General features: G+C 41.0%; 1 protein-coding gene across 5 annotated transcripts; it reads left to right on the forward strand.

Annotated features, from left to right (window-relative positions):
* Positions 1-153: 153 nt before the first annotated feature.
* On the forward strand, positions 154-26,632 carry LOC308659511 (cytosolic 5'-nucleotidase 1A-like). Of its 5 annotated transcripts, XM_081313166.1 has the most exons (8): positions 12,613-12,707; positions 16,558-16,615; positions 19,421-19,588; positions 20,609-20,738; positions 21,203-21,325; positions 22,261-22,439; positions 23,358-23,547; positions 24,249-26,632. In XM_081313166.1, the coding sequence occupies exons 2-8, from the start codon at positions 16,571-16,573 to the stop codon at positions 24,278-24,280; spliced, it is 867 nt and encodes a 288-aa protein (XP_081169292.1). In that variant the 5' UTR covers positions 12,613-12,707; positions 16,558-16,570; the 3' UTR covers positions 24,281-26,632. The 5 variants fall into 5 exon arrangements, with proteins under 5 accessions (XP_081169290.1, XP_081169291.1, XP_081169292.1 ...); XM_081313164.1 differs by lacking the exon at positions 12,613-12,707 and adding an exon at positions 154-282 and having other exon boundaries at positions 23,358-26,632; XM_081313165.1 differs by lacking the exon at positions 12,613-12,707 and adding an exon at positions 11,302-11,320 and having other exon boundaries at positions 23,358-26,632.
* Positions 26,633-27,000: the final 368 nt, after the last annotated feature.

Consider the following 27,000-nt stretch of genomic DNA (forward strand, 5'->3'; position numbering starts at 1 on the left):
TCTTCTTTTCTCAACTAAGAAAACTGGATTGGAATGTCTTGGTTAGCCCCATCTGATTTGTTGATCTATGTATCTTTATCGGAAAGGAAAACAAGTGTGGACACTCCCAAAAGATAACAAGTTTTATCAAACGTTAATAGCATTCTGTTTATTCGTCTCTGCTCTGCGATTTTTTTTCTTTTTCCCCCTGCCCTTTCTTCCTTTTCCCTCTTTTTCTTTTAATTATATTGTTTCATCTTTGTTTCACACAGAAGTTGTTTTCAATAATTTAAATGGTTGTTGGTAAGTACTGCATTCTATTCTTATATTTAGTCCTATTCAGATATCATTGCTTAGAATGTTTTATATATTTAATTCCAGATTGCCTGTCTGGTATGGAGGGGGGGGGAGAGAGAGAGAGAGAGAGAGAGAGAGAGAGAGAGAGAGAGAGAGAGAGAGAGAGAGAGAGAGAGAGAGAGAGAGAGAGAGAGAGAGAGAGAGAGAGAAAACTAACACAGACTAATACAGGATAAAGAAAACAAAGAAAGGAAGACAGAGAGAAAAGAAAAAAAGTGCATTACAAATTATTATTATTATTATTATTATTATTATTATTATTATTATTATTATTATTATCATCATCATCATTATTATTACTATTGTTGTTGTTGTTGTTGTTGTTTGTTGTTGTTGTTGTTAAAAACCGACAGCTTTAGGAGAAGGCTAACAAATAGTAGTCACTGGATATCTTCCTTCATTCTTCAACATTATCCAAACGAGAGGAACAGTTAGTGAAGATAGTGGAACTTGCAGAGATGGTTAAATTGACTTCCTTGATTAGAGAAAAGACAATTATCTGACTGGAAGCCTCTTATAGACTTTTTGAATGAAATAGAAAAAAATGCATGTATGACTTGTGGTTTGGATGATTAGGGAAAAAAATACCAGAAAAAAAGTGAGATTTTTTTGTAATCATAGAGTCAGAGATAACTTTGCAATTAGCCTTTTGCCACAAAAGAAATTACTACTTTTTATCTTTTTTTCTGAACTTTCCTTTTTCTCTCTCTCTTGTTTTCCTTCTTTTGTTTTCTTTATCCTGTATTAGTTTGTGTTAGTTTTTATGTTCCATTTAAAACTTTCAATAAAATGTATACAACCCCCCCAAAAAAAATCTGCTTTCATCCATCGCTCTGTTTCCATAGGAAAGTACCATCTGTACAGGCAAAACCTCTGCCAGATAGTATTTAGTTATACATCTGTCTCCCTAATTATAAACTAAGTAAATATGAGATTTCGGAGTGCTTTTTCAGTGTATTCTTAACATGTAATTAAATTAGGAAAATGCCAACATTTGCCCAGCAGGATAGGAAAGAATGTCTCTAGGACTGAAGTATATCATGCTGAATGACTCTACTGTACGTTTTTATAGGCCTGTCCCCAGTTGCACTTTAAAGCAATAGCAGCAGCCTGCTCCTGCAGAATTTTACCACCTCAAAACCACATTTGTGGCCAGGAAAGACGCTCACTTGAAATCAACTTGCTGTGTGGCCTTTTGGTGGCTGAGTGGCACTGCCAACCCTGAATTCCCTCCTCCAATCACTCTGGTTGGCTTCTACTTTGCCATGCTTTAAGAAAAATCTTAAAATGTATGATCATTCTTTAGACTTTCCGCCATAAGCAGCCACAGTTTAGAACAGAACAGAACAGAACAAAACCTTCTAGTCCAGCCCCTGCTCAAGCAGGAGTCTTCTAGTCCAGCCCCCCCCCCCACTCAAGCAAGAGAACCTAGACCATCTCAGAGAAGTGACTGTCCAGACTCTTCTTAAAAATCTCCAGTGATGGAGCGCCCACGATTTCTGGAGGCAAGTTGTTCCACTGGTTAATTGTCCTCACTGTTAGGAAGTTTCTCCTTAATTCCAGGTTGCTTCTCTCTTTGGTCAGTTTCCAACCATTGTTCCTTGTCCTGCCCTTTGGAAAATAGTTTTATCCCCCTCTTCTTTGTGGCAGCCCCTCAAATATTGGAATACTGCTATCACGTCGCCCCTGTTCCATCTTTTCTTTAGACTAGCCAAACCCAAGTCCCGCAGCCGTTCTTCATATGTTTCAGTCTCCAGGCCTTTCATCATCTTATTTGCTCTTCTCTTAACTTTTTCCAAAGTCTTAACATCTTTTTTGTAGTATAGTGACCAAAACTAGTTGCAGTATTCCAGGAGTGGTCTTACTAGGGTTTCATAAAGCGGTACTAATACTTTGCATGATTCTATGCCTCTGTTTATAAAACAGTTTATACAATCTGATGCTAGGTTTCATTTTAATTTATGCCTGACTCTACCGGTATCTATCTCTATAATCTAGATTTAATCTATAATCTAGATTTCTAAACTGAAATTTCCTTACTTTGAGAGCAAATAGAATGGAACAGCTTGCCTCCTAGGGTTATGGGTGCTCCATCACTGAAGATCTTCAAGGAAAAGATTGGACAATCATTTATCCAGGATGGTATTAGGTTTCCTTACTTGGGCCATAGGTTGGACTAGAAGACTTCCAAATCCTATGATTCTATGATTCTATCTGTTTCTATCTATGTCTATCTACAGTATCTCTATCTATCATGCTTATTTTTACCATTTGCATTCAGACTGTTTTCTGTTTTTAGACAATGTCGGCTGGCGAACCCCAGGGGAAGGGCCTTCTCTGTGGGAGCGCCAGTCCTATGGAATCAGCTCCCCCCTGAGCTTCAGATGGCCCAAGATCTCCAGTCCTTTCGCTGCGGCCTCAAAACACTCCTTTTCCACCTGGCTGACCTGGACTGACAGGCATTTTAATTATGTTTACAATTTTTAATTTATTTTTAATTTTTAATTTTAATTTATTGCACAGATGACTTTAATTTTAATTTTATCTTAATTTCTGTACTTATTATATGTTATTGTTGTTAGCCGCCCTGAGTCCTTCGGGAGATAGGGCGGGATATAAGTCCCATTAATAAATAATAAATAAATAACCATAGAGTTGGAAGAAGCCAACGAAGCCATCAAAATAATGAGATCTGGTTACCAGCAGCAACTAGATAGTTTTAGTAATCCCACTTTACAACACCTACGCTTGTTGCATTACCAAAGCAGGGTCTTCCTCCCTCTTTTTTTGGGGAGCTGTTTCTGGTGTGAGGCAAGAAAGAGACAAGCCAACCTAGAGAAGGACAGGCAGAGTCAGGCCTAGTAACTTTGAGAAGTCCTTTGAGAAGTTCATTTCAGAGTCCTGCATCTCAGAACACACAAAGGAAATATCATCTTTTGCTGCTCTTCTGCAGAAACTGATAATAGCTTCTGCTCCGGCAGGTAGATTACAGCCAGCCAGCATAGTTTCACCAGTGCCCTTCGAAGGGAAGGTAAACCACTAACCATTATCACAACATGTGGTTGCAAATTCTATTATCCACCAAAAATTCTTTATAGCTGTTTTTCCCCCTGAGTGTCAATAAACAAGTTCCTGGGGAATTCTCCTCTTGAAATGCTTCTTTAATTTGGACAGTGCATAAATTAATATTAGTTTAATCAGCCTAGTTTTCTAAATGGTATCTGTCCATCTTGTCCTCAAGAGACAACGCCATGTTATGTAAAAACTCTTTCTATGGTATTCTACTTTATTTAGGATGAAGTATGCAAGGCATCATTTGATGTCACATGCACTGAACCTTGACAAAAATCATGTACATACTCAACTATATCATATCTTCAGCTCAACTCAATAAGCAAAGCTTCTTTATTCTCCAGACTTGGTGTGTAAATCACTCCAATATTCTTTTTTCATGTACACTGTTCAACAGAATATGAGCAGCAACCCCCCTCCAAATTTAATTGTTAACTCCTAAGCATAACAGTCTTTGCATAAAGAATGTCCTTTAGCTCTTGATGTGCAAAAGTCAAAATATAACAGAAAAAAGGTGTTTTCAGAAAAGCCAGGTGCAATTTATTTCCTTTAACAATGGTGTATGGCAGGCAAGTAACTCCACAAATAGTTGTTGGATGAATAGCAAATAAACAAGAAATAAATTGAGTAGGAGATACACGTAAGTACAACTTCTCATTTAAAATAAATGTCTGCCTTAGTACAGCAACTTTGAGAACTGCAGTGGTTTCCTGTTAACTTTTACTGTTGTGGTGAAGTGTTATAGATACATGGTCAAACATGAGCCACATGGATGAAATATGGTGTCTGTATCACATCTGTTCTCAGATGATAAACCATATGGTCTTAAAGCAAATACTAACATAGAACTGGGGTCAACCATTCTTTAGGTTCATCTAACATTCCTAAATATATCTGGGGGGGAAGGTCCATTTCAACAGTCATGTCCCATCTTGAACAAGGGAAGTAAATTAGAAGTTGTTGGTCTTCTAATGTTTCAGGATAGACAATAGGTCTACAAGTAGGCTGCAAAATGCTAGCTAACCAATATATGGCAGCAAAAAGATAAGAAAATACAGTAACCTCCTGTGTCCTTCTTGCATATTGGACCTGTTTTTCTTGTTCATTCCACTCTGTGATGGAGAAGTAATAAATACCAAAGGCTCCAGAGGCATTTCCAGCTGAACGCCAAATCTATTAAAACCTTGCCTGAAACTTAAAGGTGTGTCATGTCTTCCAGAGCAGGTTTGCCCTGTTTCTGTTTGAAGTGAAGACAGTGTGTAATGTTATTTCAGTTTAAAGGTCTCCAGACTTGCTTTGGCTTTTCTCTTTCTTTTCTTTTTTTTTTGCCTAAAGGCAGCAACAACGGATTAAGCCAAACCTCAGAGCCGCAGAAACATATCCGTGATCTATACTCCTGGAACATCCTTTCAAAAAAAACTAATTAAGCATTCATTAATCACCAGCCTTACCAGACAATTTATAATGCACAAGACAGCCATTTATTATGTATCGTCATATGCATTGGATTCATGGGACTCAAGATATTTTTTTCCCTCTGAGAAATTGTTCCTATGGCAGGTATGATATATCCTAAGCCCTTGTACTGAAATGTCTCATTATTGGGGACACTGTAATTTTGTTCCTTGCAAATCTCTTGGTGTGTCTCTTGAACTTGTGAATGTTGTCTGGGATCTAGTTTCCCAAAGGCCACAAGACATTAACAGAAAGAGCTCTTTGTTTGTTAGATTTACATGCTACCTACTCATACCGAATCACGACAGCTTACAACAATCCATAATTAAAAACAACCTGCAAATAGCAGTGTAGTGTATGCTGCTAGCATACACAGGAAATGCCAGCGCAGCAGGGGGCTGGTCAGCTCCAGGCGATAACCGCTGAGGCGGGAAAAGCCGGACGGAGCAATTTTGACAGCCCCCGGCATGGTCAGCTCTGGCGGGAAGCCAGGGTTTAAACCTATTGGCCACATGCACTGGCGGGAAGCCCAGGTTCAATTCTATTGGCCATCATTCACCTGGACAGGTATAAGAAACACCAGGTAAACCCCTTTGCCCCAGATTCATTCCTGATCCGAATAAAAGAAGTACTACCCAGCTCAAGTGTCCGTCTCTCTGTGCGACCACGCGACTTTGCACTGGGGACGAAGGTGGGATCCTGCATCGGACAACGCTAGCCGCGGACAGAATCCAATCGGCAGCCCCGGATCCAGACGCAGGACAACCGAGACGACAAGATGACACAACTGGGTCAGTATCCCCTTTTCAATAGCGGCCGCCCCGAGGAGTGGGAAGCCTTCGTGGGGCAGATAGAATGCTACCTGAGGGCGAACGGGGTGAAGGAGGACCGGCAGAGAGCGGCAGTACTGCTCTGCAGCTGCGGCACAGAAACCTACCAGCTGGCGGTCGGTCTCTGCGCACCCGATGACATCCACTCCGTCGGCTACAACGAATTGCTGGCGAAGCTGTCTGAACATTTCAAGCCCGAGACGTCCGAGATCGCCTGGCGGTATTGTTTTGAAAAACGGGATCAGCGACCAGGTGAGTCTGCCAAACAGTATATGGCAGCTCTGAGGCTGGCAGCTCGCCTCTGCAATTTCGAAAATCTAGAAATTAGGCTGCGGGATCGGCTCGTTTGTGGGGTGAGGGACAGGAAGCTGCGCCAGAAACTTTTTGCTAAGCAGAAACTGACCCTGAGGGATGTCCAAGATGAACTCCTAGCCTGGGATGCAGCCGAGGAGCCCGAGACGAGGGAAGGTGGATCCATCCACCAGGTGAGAAGAGGCACTGACGCAGACGGGGCAGAGCTGGAGGTGGATGCCATCAACCGACCTCAGCGATCCTTCAACCCCGACCGAGACAACAGAAAAGAACCGAGACCAACCACGGCAGACGAGAGAGACCAGGAGTGCAGATGCGGAGCGAGCGGACCCCGGTCTACCCAGCCTCACAGTCACAGCGCGAATCGCCCTCGGTCTACCCAGCATTACGGCTGCAACTCCCGGTCTACCCAGAACAGCGGTTACGGACAGCCCCGGTCTACCCAGTGCTCTGGCTGCGGCGCGAGTGGCTCCCGGTCTACCCGCTGTGCAAGCTGCGGAGGACAGCATCCCCGGTCTACCTGCCGTTTAAAGTCAGCGAAGTGTCGGTCGTGTGGAAAAACGGGGCACATCGCGGCGGTCTGCAGAAGCAAGCAGCGGGACAGCCTACATGAGGTGGAAGTTGAGTTCCAGTATGCCACAGGTACTGGGAAGCGGTCGCTGGGTCTGACTGTGAGTCACACGTCGGGACGGCCGGGCGTTTTCAAAACAGGGGCTCCTGCGGCGCTAGCCCGAAAAATAAAACTCAGGGTGAGGCTGCAAGGGGTCCCCTGTTTGATGGAGCTGGACTCAGGGTCAGCCGTATCCATCATCTCCGCCAGAACGTTTTTAGACATTTGCAAGCGGAGCGGCCAACGGGTTCCCTTGAGGACATCCAGACTGACCCTCTCTGACTTTCAAAATTCACCGATCAAAATCCGGGGGGAGCCGTTGTTGTGGGTGCAGCACAAGGGATTCAAGGGTAAATTAAGTGTGTTGGTCGTCGAGGGCCAGCGGACTAGCCTTGTGGGGTTAGGGTGGTTTAACGCCTTGGGCATCAAAATCACAGGGATTAATCAGACACAGAGCCATTTGTCCCTAGAAGCAGTCTGCGAGGAATTCGCAGACGTGTTTGATGGACAGTTGGGAAAGTACATGGGTCCCCCCAATCTCATTTAGACTAGATCCCCAGGTGCAACCCATAAGGATGAAGGTGAGGCGTGTTCCATTCGCGTTAAAGCAAAAGATAGAGCGGGAATTGGATAAGCTGGTAGACCAGGGGGTGTTAACACCAGTTGATGGAGCAGATTGGGAAACTCCCATCGTAATGCCAATTAAAGCAAATGGGGAAATTTGTATCTGCGCTGATTATAAAGGGACTATAAACCGAGCTTTAAGTGCCCATTCCTATCCGGTCCCTGCAGTCAGCAGCATCTTAGCGTCCCTACAAGGCGGGTCGGTGTTCGCTAAATTGGACCTCGCCCAAGCTTATCAGCAATTGCCGGTAGACCCAGGGGCTGCTAGAGCACAAACGATCATCACTCACAAGGGAGCGTTCCGGGTAGACCGGTTGCAGTTTGGGGTTAGCGTAGCACCGGGAATCTTTCAGGAGGTGATGGAAAGGACGCTTAAGGGAATACCAGGGGTTTGCCCTTATTTTGATGACGTCCTGATCGCAGCCAGCTCCCCGGACATGCTGGCGACCCGTTTAAGGATGGTCCTTGAGAGGTTCAGGGGGGCAGGTCTCAAACTCAAAAGGGAGAAGTGCAGGATTGGGGTCCCAGAGACAGAATTCCTGGGGTTCAGGATAGATGCTCAAGGCATCCACCCATCTGCATCAAAGGTGAGGGCAATCAAAGAAGCCCCTGCTCCCAAAAACAAGCCTGAATTGCAGGCGTTCTTGGGGCTCCTCAATTTCTACCACACATTCCTGCCTCACAAAGCCTCAATTGCAGAACCCCTACATAGGCTACTTGACAAGCAAGCGCCTTGGGAATGGACTGACAAACATGCAAAAGCATTCCAAACACTAAAAAACATGTTAGCAAGCGATGCCACTGTCACCCATTTCAGGGAAGATCAGCCAATCTGTCTTGCATGCGATGCATCCCCTTATGGGATTGGAGCAGTGCTCAGCCATCTCAAGGAGGATGGAACTCAGGCTCCCATCGCCTACTACTCCAGAACCCTGTCAGCTGCAGAGCGGAACTACGCCCAGATAGACAAGGAGGCACTGGCAGTGGTTGCTGGAGTAAAGAAATTTCATGATTACCTGTATGGCAGAGATTTCATAATCTTCACAGACCATAAACCTTTATTAGGACTATTCACAACAGAGAGACAAACACCACAGATTTTGTCACCTAGAATGCTAAGATGGTCAATATTTCTCTCTGCATATTCTTGTAAATTGATACACAGACCAGGGAAGGAGATGGGGCATGCTGATGGTCTCAGCAGACTGCCCCTAATGGACAGGGAGCCGGACCCAGCACCGGCTGCCCAAATCCTGGCAATCCAAGAACTGCCAGAATGCCCCCTCAACGCGAAGGACATAGCCACAGAGACACCAAAAGACAAGGTTCTGAGCAGGGTTCATTCGTGGGTGAGTAGTGGGTGGCAAGACAAATCACCAGGGCAAGAGTTCACTGCTTACTTCTCAAGAAGGTTTGAACTGTCCACACACAAAGGATGCCTTTTGTGGGGAAACAGAGTCATAATTCCCACAAGGCTCAGGGAAAGAGCTCTCCAATCACTACATGAAGGACACCCAGGGATAGTAAGAATGAAGGCTCTAGCAAGGAGTTACCTGTGGTGGCCAGGGTTGGACAAGGAGATAGAAGCACAGGTAGCGGGGTGTTACACATGCCAGAGGACACGGCCAGAACAACCACATGCACCAGTCCATAAGTGGGAGGAAACACACTCACCCTGGTCCAGGGTGCACATAGACTACGCTGGCCCATTCCAAGGTCACACATTTCTGGTAGTTGTGGATAGTCATTCAAAATGGCTTGAGGTGGTACCTGTAAGCAGCATGACATCAGCAGGGACCATCCAAGCATTGAGGGGGATATTCGCTACACATGGGTTGCCTGATGTAATCGTGTCAGATAATGGAACGCAATTTACTTCCTCGGATTTCCAGGTGTTCCTGAGGACCTTGGGGATTAGACACGTCACCTCGGCCCCCTTCCACCCTGCCAGTAACGGATTGGCAGAACGATTCGTGAGAACAACAAAAGATGCACTCAAGCGCATAGTACAGGGAGATTGGAAGCAAAGACTAGCCACATTCCTCCTTCACCAACACGCAACACCTTGCACTGCCACAGGCAAAAGCCCAGCGGAACTCAGATGGGGGAGACGCGTCATTACAACCTTAGACAGGCTCCATCCAGACAGAGTAGCCGCAGACACGGGGAACCCCAACATCAAGACACATTTTACCTCAGGGGACCTCATTTGGGCCAGGAACTACAGTACGGGTTATCCATGGGTGCCAGGGAAAATTATAGAGCAAACAGGGCCCCTTTCCTACAGAGTAAGGGTGGAGGGGGGACTCCTGTGGAAAAGGCATCTGGATCAACTGAGGAAAAGGACTCCTGAAAGGGGGGCAGAGGACACACTGGGGGGTGAGGAGGAAGATCCAACACAAAAGCCAATACAAACACATTCACCAAGGAGGATGGTTGGGGGGGAGCAATGGCAACCCCTGTACAGGCAGGAGTCTGATAGAGAAACCAGGCAGTCACCAGGAATCAGCAAATCACACACAGAGACACACAGCAACCTTCCTCAACAGGAGCTTCAGGAAGGAATGAATAGCCACGCCACCATACCTCCGGAAGAACATGTACCAAGAAGGTCAAGTAGGCCACACAAAGCGCCAAGCTACCTCGCTGACTATGTATGTTCATAAAGGGGCAACAGATCAACAAGTGTATCCATTGTAACTATGTTTTGTAAATATGTGTATATAGTTGGAGATGGTATGACAGAGGAAAATCCTCACTATGGGGGAAGGGGTGTAGTGTATGCTGCTAGCATACACAGGAAATGCCAGCGCAGCAGGGGGCTGGTCAGCTCCAGGCGATAACCGCTGAGGCGGGAAAAGCCGGACGGAGCAAGTTTGACAGCCCCCGGCATGGTCAGCTCTGGCGGGAAGCCAGGGTTTAAACCTATTGGCCACATGCACTGGCGGGAAGCCCAGGTTCAATTCTATTGGCCATCATTCACCTGGGCAGGTATAAGAAACACCAGGTAAACCCCTTTGCCCCAGATTCATTCCTGATCCGAATAAAAGAAGTACTACCCAGCTCAAGTGTCCGTCTCTCTGTGCAACCACGCGACTTTGCAAGCAGTTTAAACATCCATAGTAATGACTAGGCTACAAATAAAACACCCACAGTATTAGTAATTAGTATATTAATTAAATAGTAATAGTAATTAATATGCCTCTGTGTCTAGATATATTTATGTGTACAGAGAGTCCTCGATTTATTACAATTGAGCCCAAAATTTGTTGCTAAGTGAGACATTTGTTAAGTGAGTTTTGCTCCATTTTACGACTTCTCTTGCCACCTCTTAAGTGAATCATTGCACTTATTAAATTAGTAACATGGCTGTTAAGTGAATCTGGCTTCCCCATTGACTCCGCTTGTCAGAAGGTTGCAAAAGGTGCATGACCCTGGGACACTGCAACTATCATAAATATGAGTCAGTAGGCAAGTACCGGAATTTTGATCACTTGACCACGGGGATGCTGTAATGGTTGTAAGTGTGAAAAATGGTCATAAGTCACTTTTTTCAGTGTTGTTGTAACTTCAAACGGTCACTAAATGAACTGTTGTAATTCAAGGACTACCTATATACAGGTTGTCTTATCTTCCTTAATTTTAGTAACATGTTAGAGCTACATTTTTTCCCCTCACTGCTGATTCCTATCATGCTACAAAGTCACTGAAAAAACACTGATCCCATATCTAATTCTCCATTCTAACATTCAGAAACGTATATATATTTATTCAAAAGCACTTCCTGGTGTGTGCAGTGAGGCTTACTCTTCTGTAAGTGAGTTTAGAACTGCAAGGTGAATAATTACTCCATTCCCTTTCAACTCAGCTGGAGGTGTGATTGGATGGTAGTAGAATTCAAAAAAATTACAAGAAATAAAATTCTCCTATAAACCATAGTAACTCACTGACTAACTTTGTTCCAGTCAATCTCTCTCCAATCAACCTACCACACAGATATGCAAAGGGAATAAAATGAAGACTTTGAGCTCCTGGAGGACAAAGATGGAGATAGATCTAACCAATTAAAAATATAAACATGGTGAGAGTTAAGTACAACCTTTAGTAAACAAACTAAATGCCATCACCAAGCAACCAAGATTTGTCATCCGTCTATCAGAAAAGCGTTCCCATTACTGTATTTCCTGTTTAAGATTATGAAGCTGTTCCGATTCCAAAGAGAAAGGCATTCTCTTTATGCTCAGAGGTGCTTTTCTGTAAAGCTATTCCGTTAAAGAAAATTGGAAGGTTCCCTTTTTGCCTGCCAAAATAATTTTGCCTGCCAGGAAGTTTTGGAGACCAGTGAACTGTGTCCACTTCTTTTAGCTGTCTCGTCCTTTTTGCCTCTGTGAATTTATACAGCCCTGCCTTAATCACAAGCATATTGCACCAATGGATTATGCCCCTAGTAGGCAAAAACATTTTGGACATGAAATTTTAACGCTAGTGGTAGGTAAAAAGGGAACAAGAACCACTTCAATATTGTTTCTGCAAAAATGTATTCCATCCCTTGAAATCCCTTGCAAATACGTGGAAGCAGATGGTTACTGAATTCTAAAACAGAAATGTTTAAATAAAAGCAAGGATAAATAAATAAATATTTATTTATTTGTTTCGATTTATATACCGCCCTTTTCCCGAAGGACTCAGGGCGGTTTACAGGGCAAATTAAAACAGTGCAATGTACAAATTAAAATAAAATTAGATTAATAGCCCCAAAACAGTTTAAAATTTAAAATTTAAAACCATTAAAACCCCTCAGTCCAGGCTGGCTAAATCAAACAGCCAAGTTTTTAGGCTATTTTTATATATATATATAAATATATATATATATATATATTTATTTATCCCCCTTAATATTTTTACAGTGAGGCGTTTCCAAGCTATATTTTCACATGTCTCGGATGGGCTGTATTTTAACAGTGACATTTTATTGCTCATGAAATTAGAGGGCTAGAAGAAAATTATAATCTATCTCTGCCAGTGAAAATAAAAATGCCTTTGACACGGTTATGAAAGATGACTGCACAGTCTATCCTAAATTGAAAGGCTAGCCTATGGCAACCTTGAAATTTAACTCTGAATCTCCCGCTATTTGTATCCTACGCCTTGTGGAGAAACTTCAGACTGTCATCACTGGGAGAATTTATCCATCAACATGTAAAACCGCGTCCTACCCACGCCCTGCTATTTTTTTTTTAGTCGGCGCAAGGCACTCTGGGAAAGAGAGTCAATTCTGGTCGTTTTCTTCGTAAATAGACATGTGACTTTCTAGAAGTACCGACTACAGCTCCCAGCATTCAGGGGAACTTTTATATCATTGTAGGGAGAGAAGAAAAGTACATAAAGAAGCGGCATGCGCTAGTTGTAAACTTGATGCCTCGAATGCCGCTGGTTTTGAAACGAGCTGTCTTTATGAATGAAAGGTGGTGAGTTTGGGGATATTTGACTATTAAATATTTGCACATTGAATTGCATGCGTGTTTTGTCATTAGAAAAATCGTAAACACCCAACTTTTTGCAAACAATCACGATCCTTTCTATCGCGTCCTCAGTTGTCTCTGAGTCCTTATAAGGAAGTATTTGCCTAATGCGGTTTCCTTTCATTCTGTTGTTTCTCCGCTTATGTGTGCCCTTTTCTCTCTGCCAGACACCAGGGGAAAAAGTGAGATTCAGTGGCTACAGTATTGCAGTCATCGGAGATGATGAAGGCAGATTTATCATTTTTCTGTATGTAGTACAGGGAAGAAGACGGACCAAATAGTTATCTCGGATTTGTTCGTTTCATTTCACTCTGGTCCCAGTGATCGACCCAGACTGGATCTTTCAACATTATCCTGGGACACACATATTTGCCTTCATTTATTTATTCATTTCTAGTTAACGTGACAGGGTGAGGTTGACTTGTATCCTTGCCTCTTGAGTGGTTCCTGTAATTTATACCTTTTCCCTACCTATTTATTATAAATTCATAATTGCAAACAGGTATTCCAACTTTCATGGATGAAACTGAACTGACCACAAATTATTTACTAACTAGAAACTGAAATATAAAAGTCTTGCTGAATCCAGTCAAACTCCTTCACTATTAAACATTTAGTTAATAAACTAAAGACTATTGTGAAATAATACTTCCTGAGAGCTTTCAAACCATCCTTAAATGCAACACATTGCAGAACTGAAATGGCAGTTTGCTATAAGCCTGATTCCAGATTGATTCCAGCTCTGTTAGTGATAAAAATGATTAGTTAATTCATTACTCTTATAGCAATGTTGTATGTGGCATTTACATGTGTGTAAGTACTTACGATGGTATTCCTGGAAGATTTCTATAGATGAATGACTGTTTTCTAGTCTCTTTGTTAAGTTTTTACATAGGCCCCTTCTTCTACCACTTTAAAATCTGTGGTGTTAATTCTAATCCACTTTATCTACCCAGAGAAGTTATATTTCACCCAGCACAGGAATAAAGGAACGTCAATAAAGGAACTTCGGTTCACAAGAAAAAGGCCTTTGAATTGCTATGATTGGCACAGCAAGGCAATGGGCAGTGAGGAAGGCTGACCATAAAATTTTGCACAGCAAGGAAAGTCAACGCAGGGGAGCAGGGCTAAGATAGGTGCTGATTCTTGGTAATATAAAAGCAATTTTTAAAATAAGCTCCTGAAACCGTCTAAAGGGATAATGTTGGAAGGGAGTTGGGAAGATGCTGAATTGGACTACATTGGACTTGGATAGACTTTGGTCTAATTTATTTATTTTATTTATTTATTTTTATTACATTTATATACTGCCCTTTCCCGAAGGACTCAGGGTGGTTTACAGGGTGATTAAAAACAAAAATACAAAAGTTAAAAACAATCCAGACACAGTTCTTTTATATACTTATGCAATCTTTCAAGGCAGGCAAGCCTCCATTTGCTGCAATGTTGGAATTGTTACAGAGTGGCATGGCACATACACTATAGACATTTTATATTACAAACTGGCTCACAGAGAGTTATCAATCTATTTTTCTCCCCTCTTCCTAAAAATTAACGTTAAAAAGAAAAACCCACAGATATCTGTACTTTTCATTATTTTAAAAAGTATGGGCTGTTGGCTATTGATTTCCGGGCTTGGTAATTAGGTTGCAAACGTTTCGTCTCCGTTCAGTGTGGTTTGAATTGTGTTCAGTTTGTTTGGCATGTTGCTTCTGGTATTTCAGTTGAAGTAGCTTTCCCGCTCTCAGTGGTTGGTAGGCAGGGTCAATGTCAATGTGTCTGTTCACTGATTGGGTTGGTGGAGATCCAGGCCTCAATGAATTCTCTTTCTCTCCCTGACTTTGCTTGGGTTATTATTATGGTCCCAGTTAGATTGAACTTGTGTCCTGAGTCCTTGTGGACGGACATGAGGGACAATGGGTCATGTCTTTTGATAGCCAGGGAGTGCTCGTGCAGTAGCTTTTTTCCTGTTTGGCCTACATAGTTCTTTTCACATTTGTTGCACTGGACTTGGTATATGACACCTGATCTTTGATTTGTTTCTGTTGGCTCTTCAGGATTTGATAGGGTCCTTCTAAGAGTTGAGGTTGTTTTGTGGGCTGCTATGAGGTTGTCTTGGCACAGTAGTCCTGCTGTCATCTCTGAAATGCTCTGTATGTAAGGAATTGTGATTCATTTGGTCATTGTTGTTCTTATTGTAGTTGTGTTGTTTTGGGCGTTTGTGTTATTTGTGTGTAGGGATCTCTGGATGAAGCCTTGTAGATATCCGTTTCTTTTAAAGATTCTGCATAAGTATCTCAGTTCTGCTGTTCTGGCTTCTGTGGGGTTGCAATGGGATTCTGCTCTTCTGAAAAGTGTTCTGACACAGCTTTGTTTATGGCATTTGGGGTGGTTGCAATGGAAGTTGAGGATTTGGTCTCTGTGTGTTGTCTTTCTGTATACAGATGTTAGAAGTTGGCCATTGGTGGTTCTGGTTACAAGGAGCTCCAGGAATGGCAGTTCATTGTTGTTCTTAGATTCTATCGTGAATCGGATGTCTGTGAAGATGTTGTTGATTTTTTAGTAGATTTGGTCGTTTAAAATGTATGTCTTGTGTTTATATCCTGCCTGTCTTATGAGAGGATAGTAGGCATACGGGGGTGGGGGGGGGGTTCCCCCTCATTTCATCCTATAGCAACTCTCCAGGGAAGTTAGCAGAAGGAAATATTGCTTCAAAATTATTTGGTAAGATCCTTAGTCAAGTGCAAACTAAAATCCAAGTCTGCTTGGAGCCAGTCTGGTCCCTTCACAGCTTCCAATTGAAAAACATAATAATAATGCTTTACTGGATGAAAAGTTCTATCAATGTGATATATCCCAGCAAAGAAAGAATTGGCTTTAGGTTTGGTTATTAAGAAATGTAACTCTTTTTTTTTAAGTCCCCAAATGTCAAAGCCATTTGGGAGGGATCTGATTACGATAGATGCACCTATTTTTATGTAAAATATGTATTTCCATTCTGAATAGCATAAACATCAGCAAATCAATGCAAAGGTGACATCTTCTTACTCCAGACCGAGTTAAGTGTCATAACAGAATGTTAGCTGAATGCATATTCACTCATTTGGCATTCCCTCTCTGTGGGTTTTTTTTAGCAAGTTGCATGGCTAAGGTGTTATTTCTCAGTTCGCTTTGAATTATATTTCATCATTCACAGTTTGATCCTGGCTCCATAGAACAACATTTTGTCCAATTATATGAGAGATTTATGCTGAGTGAAAGCAGGCCCTGCTGTAAGGCAAAATGAGCTTCAGACAGCCAATGCTTGTGTACAGCAGTCCCCCAAGTAGAAGTGGGCCTTCTCCTCAACCCTGGATCCGCTATGCTATCTGTTGCCTTCAAGAACAATGGAAGATGCTCTCCCACTGCCAGTATTGACAAGAGGGTTTGACCAGTGGTGGGAGTCAGCCAGTTTGCACCATTTCAGTAGAAGTGGTAGCTAATTTTTTGTTGCCCAGGCCCAGAATCGACTTCGGAAGCAGCATCCACACAGAAAACCGGTTGTTCACATATTTGAATCCCACTTCCACTCATGGGAGGAACACCATCTTGGGTTGTCATTTCTTTTCTTTTTTTCTTTTTTTTACTTCAGGAAGATCTTTGCTTCACTCTGTCTTATAGCATATTGCAACACAGAGTTGTGAAAGAGTGGGGTTTTTTCGTCTTTTGGCAATAAAGGATTTCATTAAGTCTGATGTCGGCTTTCTTGCCATTAAATGAATTTGTTGGATCAACTATTTTCTTTTTCCCTTTCAAGGTGAGAATAGAAGATGGCCGACCCTGATAGCACCGTCATAAATACCAGTATTTATCAGGTGAAGTATTAATTACAACAATGCCTTACATGCACAATTTGAAAGGCTTCTGCAGCTGTCTGCTTCTTGCATGGGGTTAGGTTTTGCTGTTCTGCTTCTGCAAATCATGAAGGAAGCTCTTTCTTTTTTCCTAATATTGAACCAGCAGCAAGCCTGGGTCTCCAAAACAGTATTATTTGGTCCCAAGCTCCTTGTTTCTTGCCTTGATAGCAGTACCCTTTAAAAGTAGAGGGATTTATTTGACAACGGTCACATAAGATGCTAACTTATGTTTAATAAAATGTGGTTTGTAGAATGAACTCAATTATTCTAGGCTTGAGCAATCACAATTCACTTCACTGAAGCAACATGACTTGTCAGTGCACTTTGCAACTGGGTTTGGCACTTTGGATACTGGAAGAAAATGCAAAGCAGGGCCCATGTACCCACTTATTCTGCCTTTAGAACTAAGATTACATGGTTACAGGAAGCACCTTCTAAGAAATGCTTTGCACAAATCTTCAACAAAATTTCCTTTTGGAAATTTTCCGTAGCTACTGGATTCACAAGAACTATAAACTAACCCCTTCATGTTAAGTTCATAAGTCCTCATAAATGGCATTGTATAATTAAAGGGACTTGGAACACATCACACTGGTTAAACTTAAACCAGATGAGCAAAAGTATTGGAAATAGGTAATCTATCAAACAATTAGATCCCATACCATTAAGGGCTTTATTAGTAATAACCAGCATCTTGAATTTTAACCAGCAATTAGCATACACATAACTGATTTCTGTATTGGTATTCTGGATAATTTTTGAATAGTCTTCAACATCAGCCTCATGTAGAGAACATTGCAGTACTGTAGTTCATTCATGAGATGACTTAGGGCACAAGTGTCCATCTGAAGGTTTCCTTGAACCAAGAACATGTCCAACTGGTACACTAGACAAATCTGAGAATCCACAATCATGCCCCTCACTAGTCTCAAAGGAGAAATGTTTCTCCTTATTGGAGGCAGCTTAGGTTTTTGAAGGCTATCTCTGGTGTCACTCAAAAAGTTCCCAGTGCTGCCCTTTGCTTGGAAATAGAATCTATTTTAGCAGAAAGGCGAGTCTGGTTAAGAAAGAGCACTTATTGGCTTAAACTGACATTCTGCTATGAAGGCTAATCTCCCGATTCTTCTAGATAATATACTCAATTTGGAAGGAGACCTTAGAGGCAAACTACACAACTGTGGATCTATCTATTTTAGCTTTGTAACCTTTGGGTTTTAAAAGAGAATTGCTAATGGATATTGATTTACAGAGAAAGAATGCTAAGGGCTATTTTTGCTTTGAGAAGGGACAGCTACAGAAAGCTTTCACCTAAGCAAGTATATGTAACCCTGATATTGCAAAATCTCTTAGCTCTTGTTAATACTCTGCTTTCAGTCTAAACTGGAATGAATATAATTGATGTATCCCTTTGTAGAGAGGTTTTCCCTTGTAATTCAGTCACCATTATATAACTCCAAGTAAGGCTCCAGGTAAGTTACATATATGTTGTAACTTGTTCTCTGTGTAGCTTTTAATGACGTCATTTTTAAAGTTGACAATTTAATCTCATTTTTAAAATTATTTTATGATTTCTCCCTGGAATCTGTTAATTGCTATTGTAAATTCACCAACTGTTACAAATTGATTGTGAGCTGGAAGATGTATTCCTTGGTAGTTTTTGTGTTCTGGCCATGTCGATATATTGATTTTATATAAAATTTAAAGCTTAATTTCAGAAATATTTTAGAATGGATCTGTATCCTTTTAAAGTAGTTACATTAAAACTACATTAAAGTAGTTTTGAACAATGTGCCTTTGACCTGAAAGGGAAAATGTTCAGTAATATGGGCAAAATTATATGTGTGAAACTGTTACCCTCTAAAGCACAGTTAATTAATTTTCCCAAGGGACACATGAGACAATGAATTTTCCTAAGGGGCCACATGAGAAATTCAGACTGTTTGGAGGACCAAAGGAGCAGTAGGGCTGTGAAGGTGCATAGGCATGCATACACGCAAATACATATTTTTTTTTAAAAAAATGCATTTTCAAAATAAAAGCAATCCACGCAAGCCACACGGGAACAACCAAAGGGCCAGATGTGGCCTGGAGGCTGTAAAATTCCCAGGTCTGTTCTAAAGCTTTTATGTCTCTTTCTGGATCTCTTGGAAGCATCAAGTTGACCACCACTGGTCATTTATTCATGCATTTAATTAAGGGGTGGAGATCCAGCTCCTTCCAATTTTTCCTTTTTGCATTTTTTTTATTTTGTCCTTTCCTCTGGTCAAACGAGTGTATCCTAAAGACATTTCACACGATGAGCTGGCATCCAGTCTAAAAAAGCGTGAATGGACCAAGTCTTACAATGAAAAGGAAGATTTATGGTGGCTGATAGAGACGGTGTACTCTCATTACTTGGATCTAAGACCATCCTGAATATTATTATGGGAATCATGTGTGAGCTGATGACCACTGATTAATTACAGTACCTTCCTTGATGACTGATTTCCTTGCCATTCCTTTTTCTGGCAGCGTGCAAGGTCAGGTCCAGGCTTCTAGGCTGGAGTCACTTCTGCACACTACATAATAATTATGCTGTAAATATAGGTTTTGCAGAGTTTTTTTATATATATAAATAGCTTTCTGAGTACAGTGCTGGATCAGAAGCACAGATGGTGTAATGTGATGATGAGAAAGACATAAAAGAGGAAGAAGTACAAGCCCCTTTCTCTTCCTTTCCATCCCTTCAATATTAGCTAAGACAATGTTCTTGAACATCTCCAGAAAGATCCAAAGGAAGCATTGGTTATTGCTGTGACGACCAGGACCATTTTCAATTTGGAGAGAGAGCATGAAATTTTCTTGACAAAGGGCAAAGAGGAATATGTGAAACATCAGCAAGCAAATGAGAACAGCCCCTTGGAGCAGGGAACAGCTTTTCCTTTAATTCAGGTAAAAAAAAAGTGGGGGAGGGGATTTCTCTTAGCAAGACATTTGTATGAAGTCCACATTTTAAGTTTTAAAGCCAGTCCTCATCCAATACTCATGTACTAAATTAAAACATAGAGTAAATGCAGAAGGGACATTGTAATTGGGAGTTTTTCACCAGCAGTGATTCTGGCTTGATCGCAACTTTTATATCCATATGTATGGAGATAATCAAGTTTTTGATTAGTGTTCAGTTTTTCCCTCTTTTGCCCATTAATTGTAATTCTAATGTATACTCCATTTTTCTAAGAAATAAGAACTTCAATTATTAGGTACCCAGGTATTCTTTTTATGATGAAGTTAGAAGGCTTATGGGCATTTTATAATAGTCTTGTATATAAATAAAAGCTGTTCACAAGGTATGATAAAAAAATAAGTCAAAATGTTGACTTGCTCATTTTTATATAGGTTGTACATGTAACACATAAGAATAGATGGGGAACTTTGATCTCACAGTTGTGGCTGCAATCTTGACATTTTTGACCACGTTCTACAAAGAATCATCTATTGCTGTTCAGGGTTTTTCCATCTCCAGAATTCACTCCAGATCATTAATGTGGACACACTGTATTGAATGTATGAACTTTCAAACAATTGCTACTACATTTAAAACATTATTTTTTGCAGAGTGGCCATATATGGCCATTAAAGTCTTGCATTCAGAGAAACCTACAGTATAGTAATGCATGTCCCAAAGGTGCTTTTTCAAAAGGCAACTGGACTTCCTTTGTTTTTTTTTCCCTTGAAGACGTTTCACTTCTCATCCAAGAAACTTGTTCATGAATTGAAGAAGCTTCTTGGATGAGAAGTGAAAGAACTTCTTCATGAATTGAAGAAGCTTCTTGAATGAGAAGCAAAATGGAAAAAACAACAACAAAGAAAGTCCAGCTACCTTTTGAAAAACCACCTTTGGGGCAACCATGACCTGGATGACTGAGAATCTCCATAGACACATAACAATGCATCTCGGCCTGCTCCTTTCAGGCACTGCAGTTTGTGAACAAGAAACTTCTCGAAAGAGACCCTGAAGAAAAGGGCCTCTTTGATGTCATTGTTCTCTCCAATAACAGTCCAGAGAGTGGTGTGCGAATAATCAACAGCGTGAAACATTATGGTAGGTTGCCTGTTTGAGTTGGTCACCCAAACTTTGAGCCAGTTATTTGCTTTTAGTCTCACAGAACGGTTGTTGAGAAAATAGGAGGGGGGGGGGTGCTATGTATATGCCTTGAGCTGCTGTGGTATATAAATCTGGTTTAATAAATATAACTTGTGTAACTTTAATATCCTCATATGAGGGAAAACATTGAGCTTGAGAATTAGTTATTCCTCTGCCAACTCCATTTTTTAATCAGTTTTGCACAGCTATGGAGCCCTTCTCTTCTTTCCCTATAGTTTCAAATGTGTTCTTGCACCATTTTAATCTCCTTTAAGAAGAAAAAAACTCTGGAGGAGCCAGCTAACCACTTCATAGTTTTTAATAGTTGGATTGCACAAATGGGATTGTGATATATCTCTTTGCTGCTTCAACCTCTATTTGTATTCCTCCTTTACCATCCTTATTTGTGCCTGGATTTTAAGGTTTGGAAATCTCCAAGTTTTGCTTTGTCAGTGATGAGGATTCTACCCAATATTTGAAAACCCACAATGTGAAACTTTTTCTCTCAGCTGACCCAAAAGATGTATGCAACGCACTTCAGAGAGGTTTGTTCTTTTGTATTTTGCATTATATTTTGTTGCCATCTCCCTGATTATGTCCTGAGTTGAATATGCCTCCTCCGTTATAGCCTATCACAAATTCTGAAAGGGCCTTCCTGTGAAAATCCTCCATGCTCCTCCAAGATCATGCCAACAAGGAACAATATCTCCTCTGTGTTAGCTTTTCAGTGTTGACATTCTGTCAATGACTTATATCAGGTTATTTTGTAGCTTAAACACTGAGGGTAGCAAGTAGTGTTAGATGCACTCAGTCCCAGTTGGTGTCACTGTTTAGCAGTGCAGGTTTTTCTGAAGTTGGCTGTTATCGGGGAAGTAAGTCTATTTCTCATGAAAAAGGAATAGGCATTTTCTGTTCAGGTATTTCAGTAGGACCATTACAAGCACGTTGTAAAGCACATTGATCTAGCACAGGGGTAGGCAACCTTGGCTCTTTTATGACTCGTGGACTTCAACTCCCAGAATTCCTGAGTTGAAGTCTACGAATCATAAAAGAGCCAAGGTTGCCTACCCCTGATCTAACACATTCTTCTCTAACTTGGTGTCCTATTTGACCTGCAACCCTCCCAGAATTTCCAACCAGTTGAGAATTCTAATTCTCGTAAAAGGGGAGGAGATAGGTTTTGAGGCCAAGGAAGGCTTTTCTGTCTCTCTTCACCTACTCTGTGGTGCCTCTTAAGGAGAACTTTGGTGACAAGAAAAGTTGTCAATCCTGGCCTCAGAAACATATGATGATTTGATGGCTTCTCCTGAGGGGTTCTGTGCAGTCATAAAACATTTTAACCATTTCTGCTTCGTGCAAATAAATAATCCACATCATCTTCAGGAAATCATATAATGATAAGGAGTGACTTCTTAAATAGGGGCAAGAGCCAAAATGTCTCTTCTGTACAGGCAAGGTAACAAGTCTGTTTGTCCTGCAGGAGTCTCAGCAGCCCTCATCTTTCAGCAGGAGATACAGGCTCCTAGAACCCAATTACGAGTTGTCTTTGATGGTGATGCTGTACTCTTTTCTGATGAGACTGATCGTGTCTTTCATGAGAAAGGTCTTGAGGAAGCAGTAGAATATGAAAAAATTATGGAAACTGTACCCATGGGAGAGGTAAGGTTGCCTACATTCCCTAGAAGATGTTCCTATCTTCTCTCTTCTCTCCAAGGGTGATACCTAAATTAAGCAGTAATTGGTTTGCCCCTCCCCCAACACTTCTTCCTAATACCTTCTCACTGCTGTTTCTGATCTTCTTAATGGCTACCTCACTCCAGTTTTCCCATGTCTTCCCATCAGCTTGCTCACCCACTGGTCTTTCCAGTGTCTTCCTGCCACTGCTACTAGACTTCATGTCAGGGCACTCCTTCTACCTTCAACTATGTGTTTTACAACAATTGTAGAAATGGTATTTTTCATTCAATTAAGCAAAGAATAACAAAGTATGTGTAACTTTAAACTTTAACATAACTTTAAAAAAGAATTCACAGCTGGTTAAACCAAAGTGAGCTGTCTGAATAATACCTCTGCTTTACCTTCCCTGGTACCAATTCATTTCAAAGGCTAACTCATGAGGAATTTGTTTTAGTGCATCTATTTATGTCGACAAAGCAGTGTTCTATATGTTTCTTACATAATGCATTAATGGTTATGAAAATATTACTGAACTGAGATATCAAAGTACAGTGTAAAGTTCTTCCATATTGCCTAATGGGTGAATTCAGATTCACTACTTTACTGAATTGCCTTCATGACCAACCCGTATTGTTAATAGGCTAAAGCAGACATGTCAAACTCGCGACGTCATGTGACGTCGCGCAATGTATTGGAGCCTTTTCGCCATTGCCAGCACTTTAATAGCCCTGGGCTAAAGTAAGATCCTCATGTTGATCATAATTACTCATTATAAAATAAGAGAACAATAGAGCTTATTTGTCCATCTCTGAGTAGAATAAATGGGTCTTCAGTTTTGCTCTCCAGCTGTCTGCAAAATAATACAGTACCATTCTTTCTGCTTCCTGCCATCTTTTCCAGGGCCCCCTGAAAGCGTTTGCTTTGCATCTTGGGAAGATGCGCAAAAAGTTTGGTCAAGAGGATTCTCCTATCCGTATCTATTTAGTGACTGCCCGCAGTGGCCATGATATGGGCACCCGGATCATCAAAACCCTTCGGGAGTGGGGACTACCGACTGATGAAGCCTTCTTCATGGCTGGAGCTCCAAAAGGTCCTATCCTCTCCAGGATACAGCCCCACATCTTTTTTGATGATAATTTTCACAACATCAAAGGTGCTCAAGATGTTGGCATACCCTCTGCATTGGTCCCTTATGGCTGTCACATAGGATTGTAGGATCACAGTGTTCTGTCAGTTAAGAATACCAAGATTTCTAAGTAAAAGGGATACAAACAACCTTTTAAATATACAGTGAGAGCAATGTGTAAAATAAATTACATTTATAGAAAATAGGAAGTGACTTTATCTGATCAGGGTAAAGTTCTTATTGGAAAAAAAAGATTTGGGGGGGAGAAATCAATGCTTAACATGTAGCAAATTGGTTCCTTTATTTGACTGTGCATCTTATTTTCCATTGGTGACATTTGGAGATTCTGTGTTATTACAACAAAAGGTCATTCCGAACAAAACATTCTGGACTTTTGTATTGTTCGGGAGCATATAGAAAAGCTACTTGCATGGGACAGATTCTGCTTTCCAAGTGGAATTACTGTAACCATAAGAATTCCATTCCAGCACCTCTGTGAAAAATTAACTGTTCTCGCTAACAGCTTAAGTTCCCACATGGTTGCTGCTGGTGACACCAATTTGTTGCAGGTCTTATAAAGAATGGTCTTTTCTCATTTCTGGCTGTTTTAATCCTTTCACGCTGTTTGAATTGAATGTATCTGCCCCTTTTCCTGTATTCTGTAGGTCTTCCATCTGTTTCCAGACTGAGCTACTGAATTATGGCAGCAAACCAGTGGTTTGGCAGAAAAACAGGTGGATGTTTAAACCCTGGCGTGAGTGTAGTTTATCAGAAACCCATCACCACCACTACCACCCCCCTCTGCAACTCCCTAAAAAACTCTCCCCAACCCCCAGAAATCCATGCCCACCATGTTGGTGGTGTAATTTTATTCTGTGATTGTTGGCCACCATGACCCTTAGCCCAAAGTGACAGCCACTTTGGCCTTTAGCAACTCCTTGGAAATAATTTCAAATGAGACCTTGAAAACCGTCTACTCTTCACACGCAGGGAAGAATTTTAAAAAGTTGAGAGTGAAATTCTGACTTAAGAATTTGAACTTACCTTAAAGTGATTACTTTCTTTAGGCATATGTCATTCGTTTAAAGATATTAGAAAATGGAGCTTAAATCATTTGAATAGTTCTAAGCGTCAACATCTTCCCTAATCTTGGAGAAAGCTAAGCGGGATGAGACTTACATATAAATCACTTGGCACCATCTGATAACGACTCCAGCTTTTCCTGGTTCCATTTCATTTTTGTAGTTTCTCCTATATATTTACATTTATTTTTATTATTGTCGGTCCTATCAAACTGAATAAAATCACTACTGAAACAGTCAGTAAATGGATGGGATGGTAATTCTTCTGTTCTCCTGTAATTAAAAGGCATATTGTCCATGATATAATGCCACTTGTTCCAGTTGTGACCATTCCTGCAGCAGGAGACCCTGGCAAGAGTAATTCACTCCCTTGCATTACTCTAGTATAGACTACTGCAATACACTGCGCACAGGACTGCCTTTGAAGACTAACTTTGAAGACTCCTGGTGGCACAGTGGTAGAATGCAGTATAGCAGGCTAAGCTCAACCCACATCCAGGAGTCAATGGGGCTCAAGATTGACTCAACTTTCCATCTTTCCGAGGTTGGTAAAATGAGATACCGGATTGATGGGGTCCATATGCTGACACTGTAAACTGCACAGAGAGTGCTGTAAAGCATTATGTGGCAGTATATAAGTCTAAGTCAGGGGTCTTCAAACTTGGCCCTTTTATGACTTGTGGATTTCAATTCCCAGAATTCCTCAGCTAGCATGCCTGGCTGAGGAATTCTGGGAGTTCCACAAGTCATAAAAGGGCCATGTTTGAAGACCCCTGGTCTAAATGCTAATACCAGGGGTTTTTTTCTCATAGAATGCTCAGAACGGAGTTCCGGCACCTTTTTTGGATGGAACCTTGTAGGATAGGCAAGGCGGGTTGTATGAAGTGTGAGTTCCGGCACCTTTTTCTTATACAAAAAAAGCACTGGCTAATACTATTGCTACTACTCAGGAGCAAGCATTAGTGAAAAATGCAGTGACCCAGTTGCTAATAGGTGAGAGCCATTCCAACCATGAAATTTTGATTTTGTAGATGCTGAATCGGCTTCCAGTGGGCTTTAGAATAAAATGTTTAAAAACCCTTCTTTAGCACTCTCATTTTTGCATAGAGCTGACCCCTCTCTCTCTCATAACACATTCTGTAAATCTGCTATATGTAGACAAGCTGATAAATTTAATGGTTAAATATTGTGAAATTGAGTATAAGTGGTTCCAAATTTCTTAAATAGATAGCTCATGCTAAATATCAGATGTGAAAAATGTATCTTCTGCCACTTATTTTGCAAGAACTTACTTAGGTTTTAACATGTGATGGTTGTGTAATGGCAACACACATATCTAGTTTAAAATAGCTGTCGGTGAAGGGAATCAACTATTCTGCATTAAAATTATGTTGTTGATTATGTGCAACATTTTTATACCAACATGTATACTGATACTGATTGTTACGAACTCTTCATAAGGTAATAATTTAATACTTAATATAATATAAAGAGAATACTTTAATAATCAACTAAAAGTAGTGGTTGCAAAAAATGCATTGGAGGGATGCTTATTACAGGCAAAACAATTACTACAAGCAGAAGAATCAGAAGCTATAAGAATGAGGACATTCACTGCATTTGCTGAAAAGCAGCTAGGCATATTCAAATAATGGCTTATGATTTTAAAAACTTTCATTTTTACAGAAATTATAAATAGTTTCTAATGTAGAGATTTTTATCTTTAGAAACTTAAGGTCCACTTACCTATATCAAAAATCTAAGCCCTACTATGATAGAGGTCCAGGAATTTGATTTTTTATTTTGTGAAATAGTTAATGTATTGACAGGAAATCTGCAATTATATTTACCATTTACTGCTATTTCAAGAATGAGAATTCAATTATCAAGTGTTTCACTATGAACAATGTACTAGTCCACTTGTGGACGACCACTGATCTAGATAACTGATAGACCAATCAGTTTGCTATCCCAAATTGTCCACCAGAAGACATCATACAGCTCTTTAGCACAATTATTATGTTCGGTTTCTACTATTGGAAATATAATTAAATAACATTTCAAATATTATTTTGCTTGTCTGTGGGGGTGAAATCAGGGGCAGTATGTTCAAAAGGATATAAAGGTAAAGGTTCCCCCACACATGCGTGCTAGTCGTTTCCAACTCTAGGGGCCGGTGCTCATCTCCGTTTCAAAGCCGAAGAGCCAGCGCTTGTCCGAGGATGTCTCCGTGGTCATGTGGCTGGCATGACTAGACACCAAAGGCGCACGGAGCGCTGTTACCTTCCCACCATAGTGGTCCCTATTTTTCTACTTGCATTTTTACGTGCTTTTG

The sequence above is a fragment of the Vipera berus genome, assembly GCF_964194415.1.
Source record: "Vipera berus genome assembly, chromosome: 1".
In the NCBI taxonomy this organism is placed as follows: Eukaryota; Metazoa; Chordata; class Lepidosauria; order Squamata; family Viperidae; genus Vipera; species Vipera berus.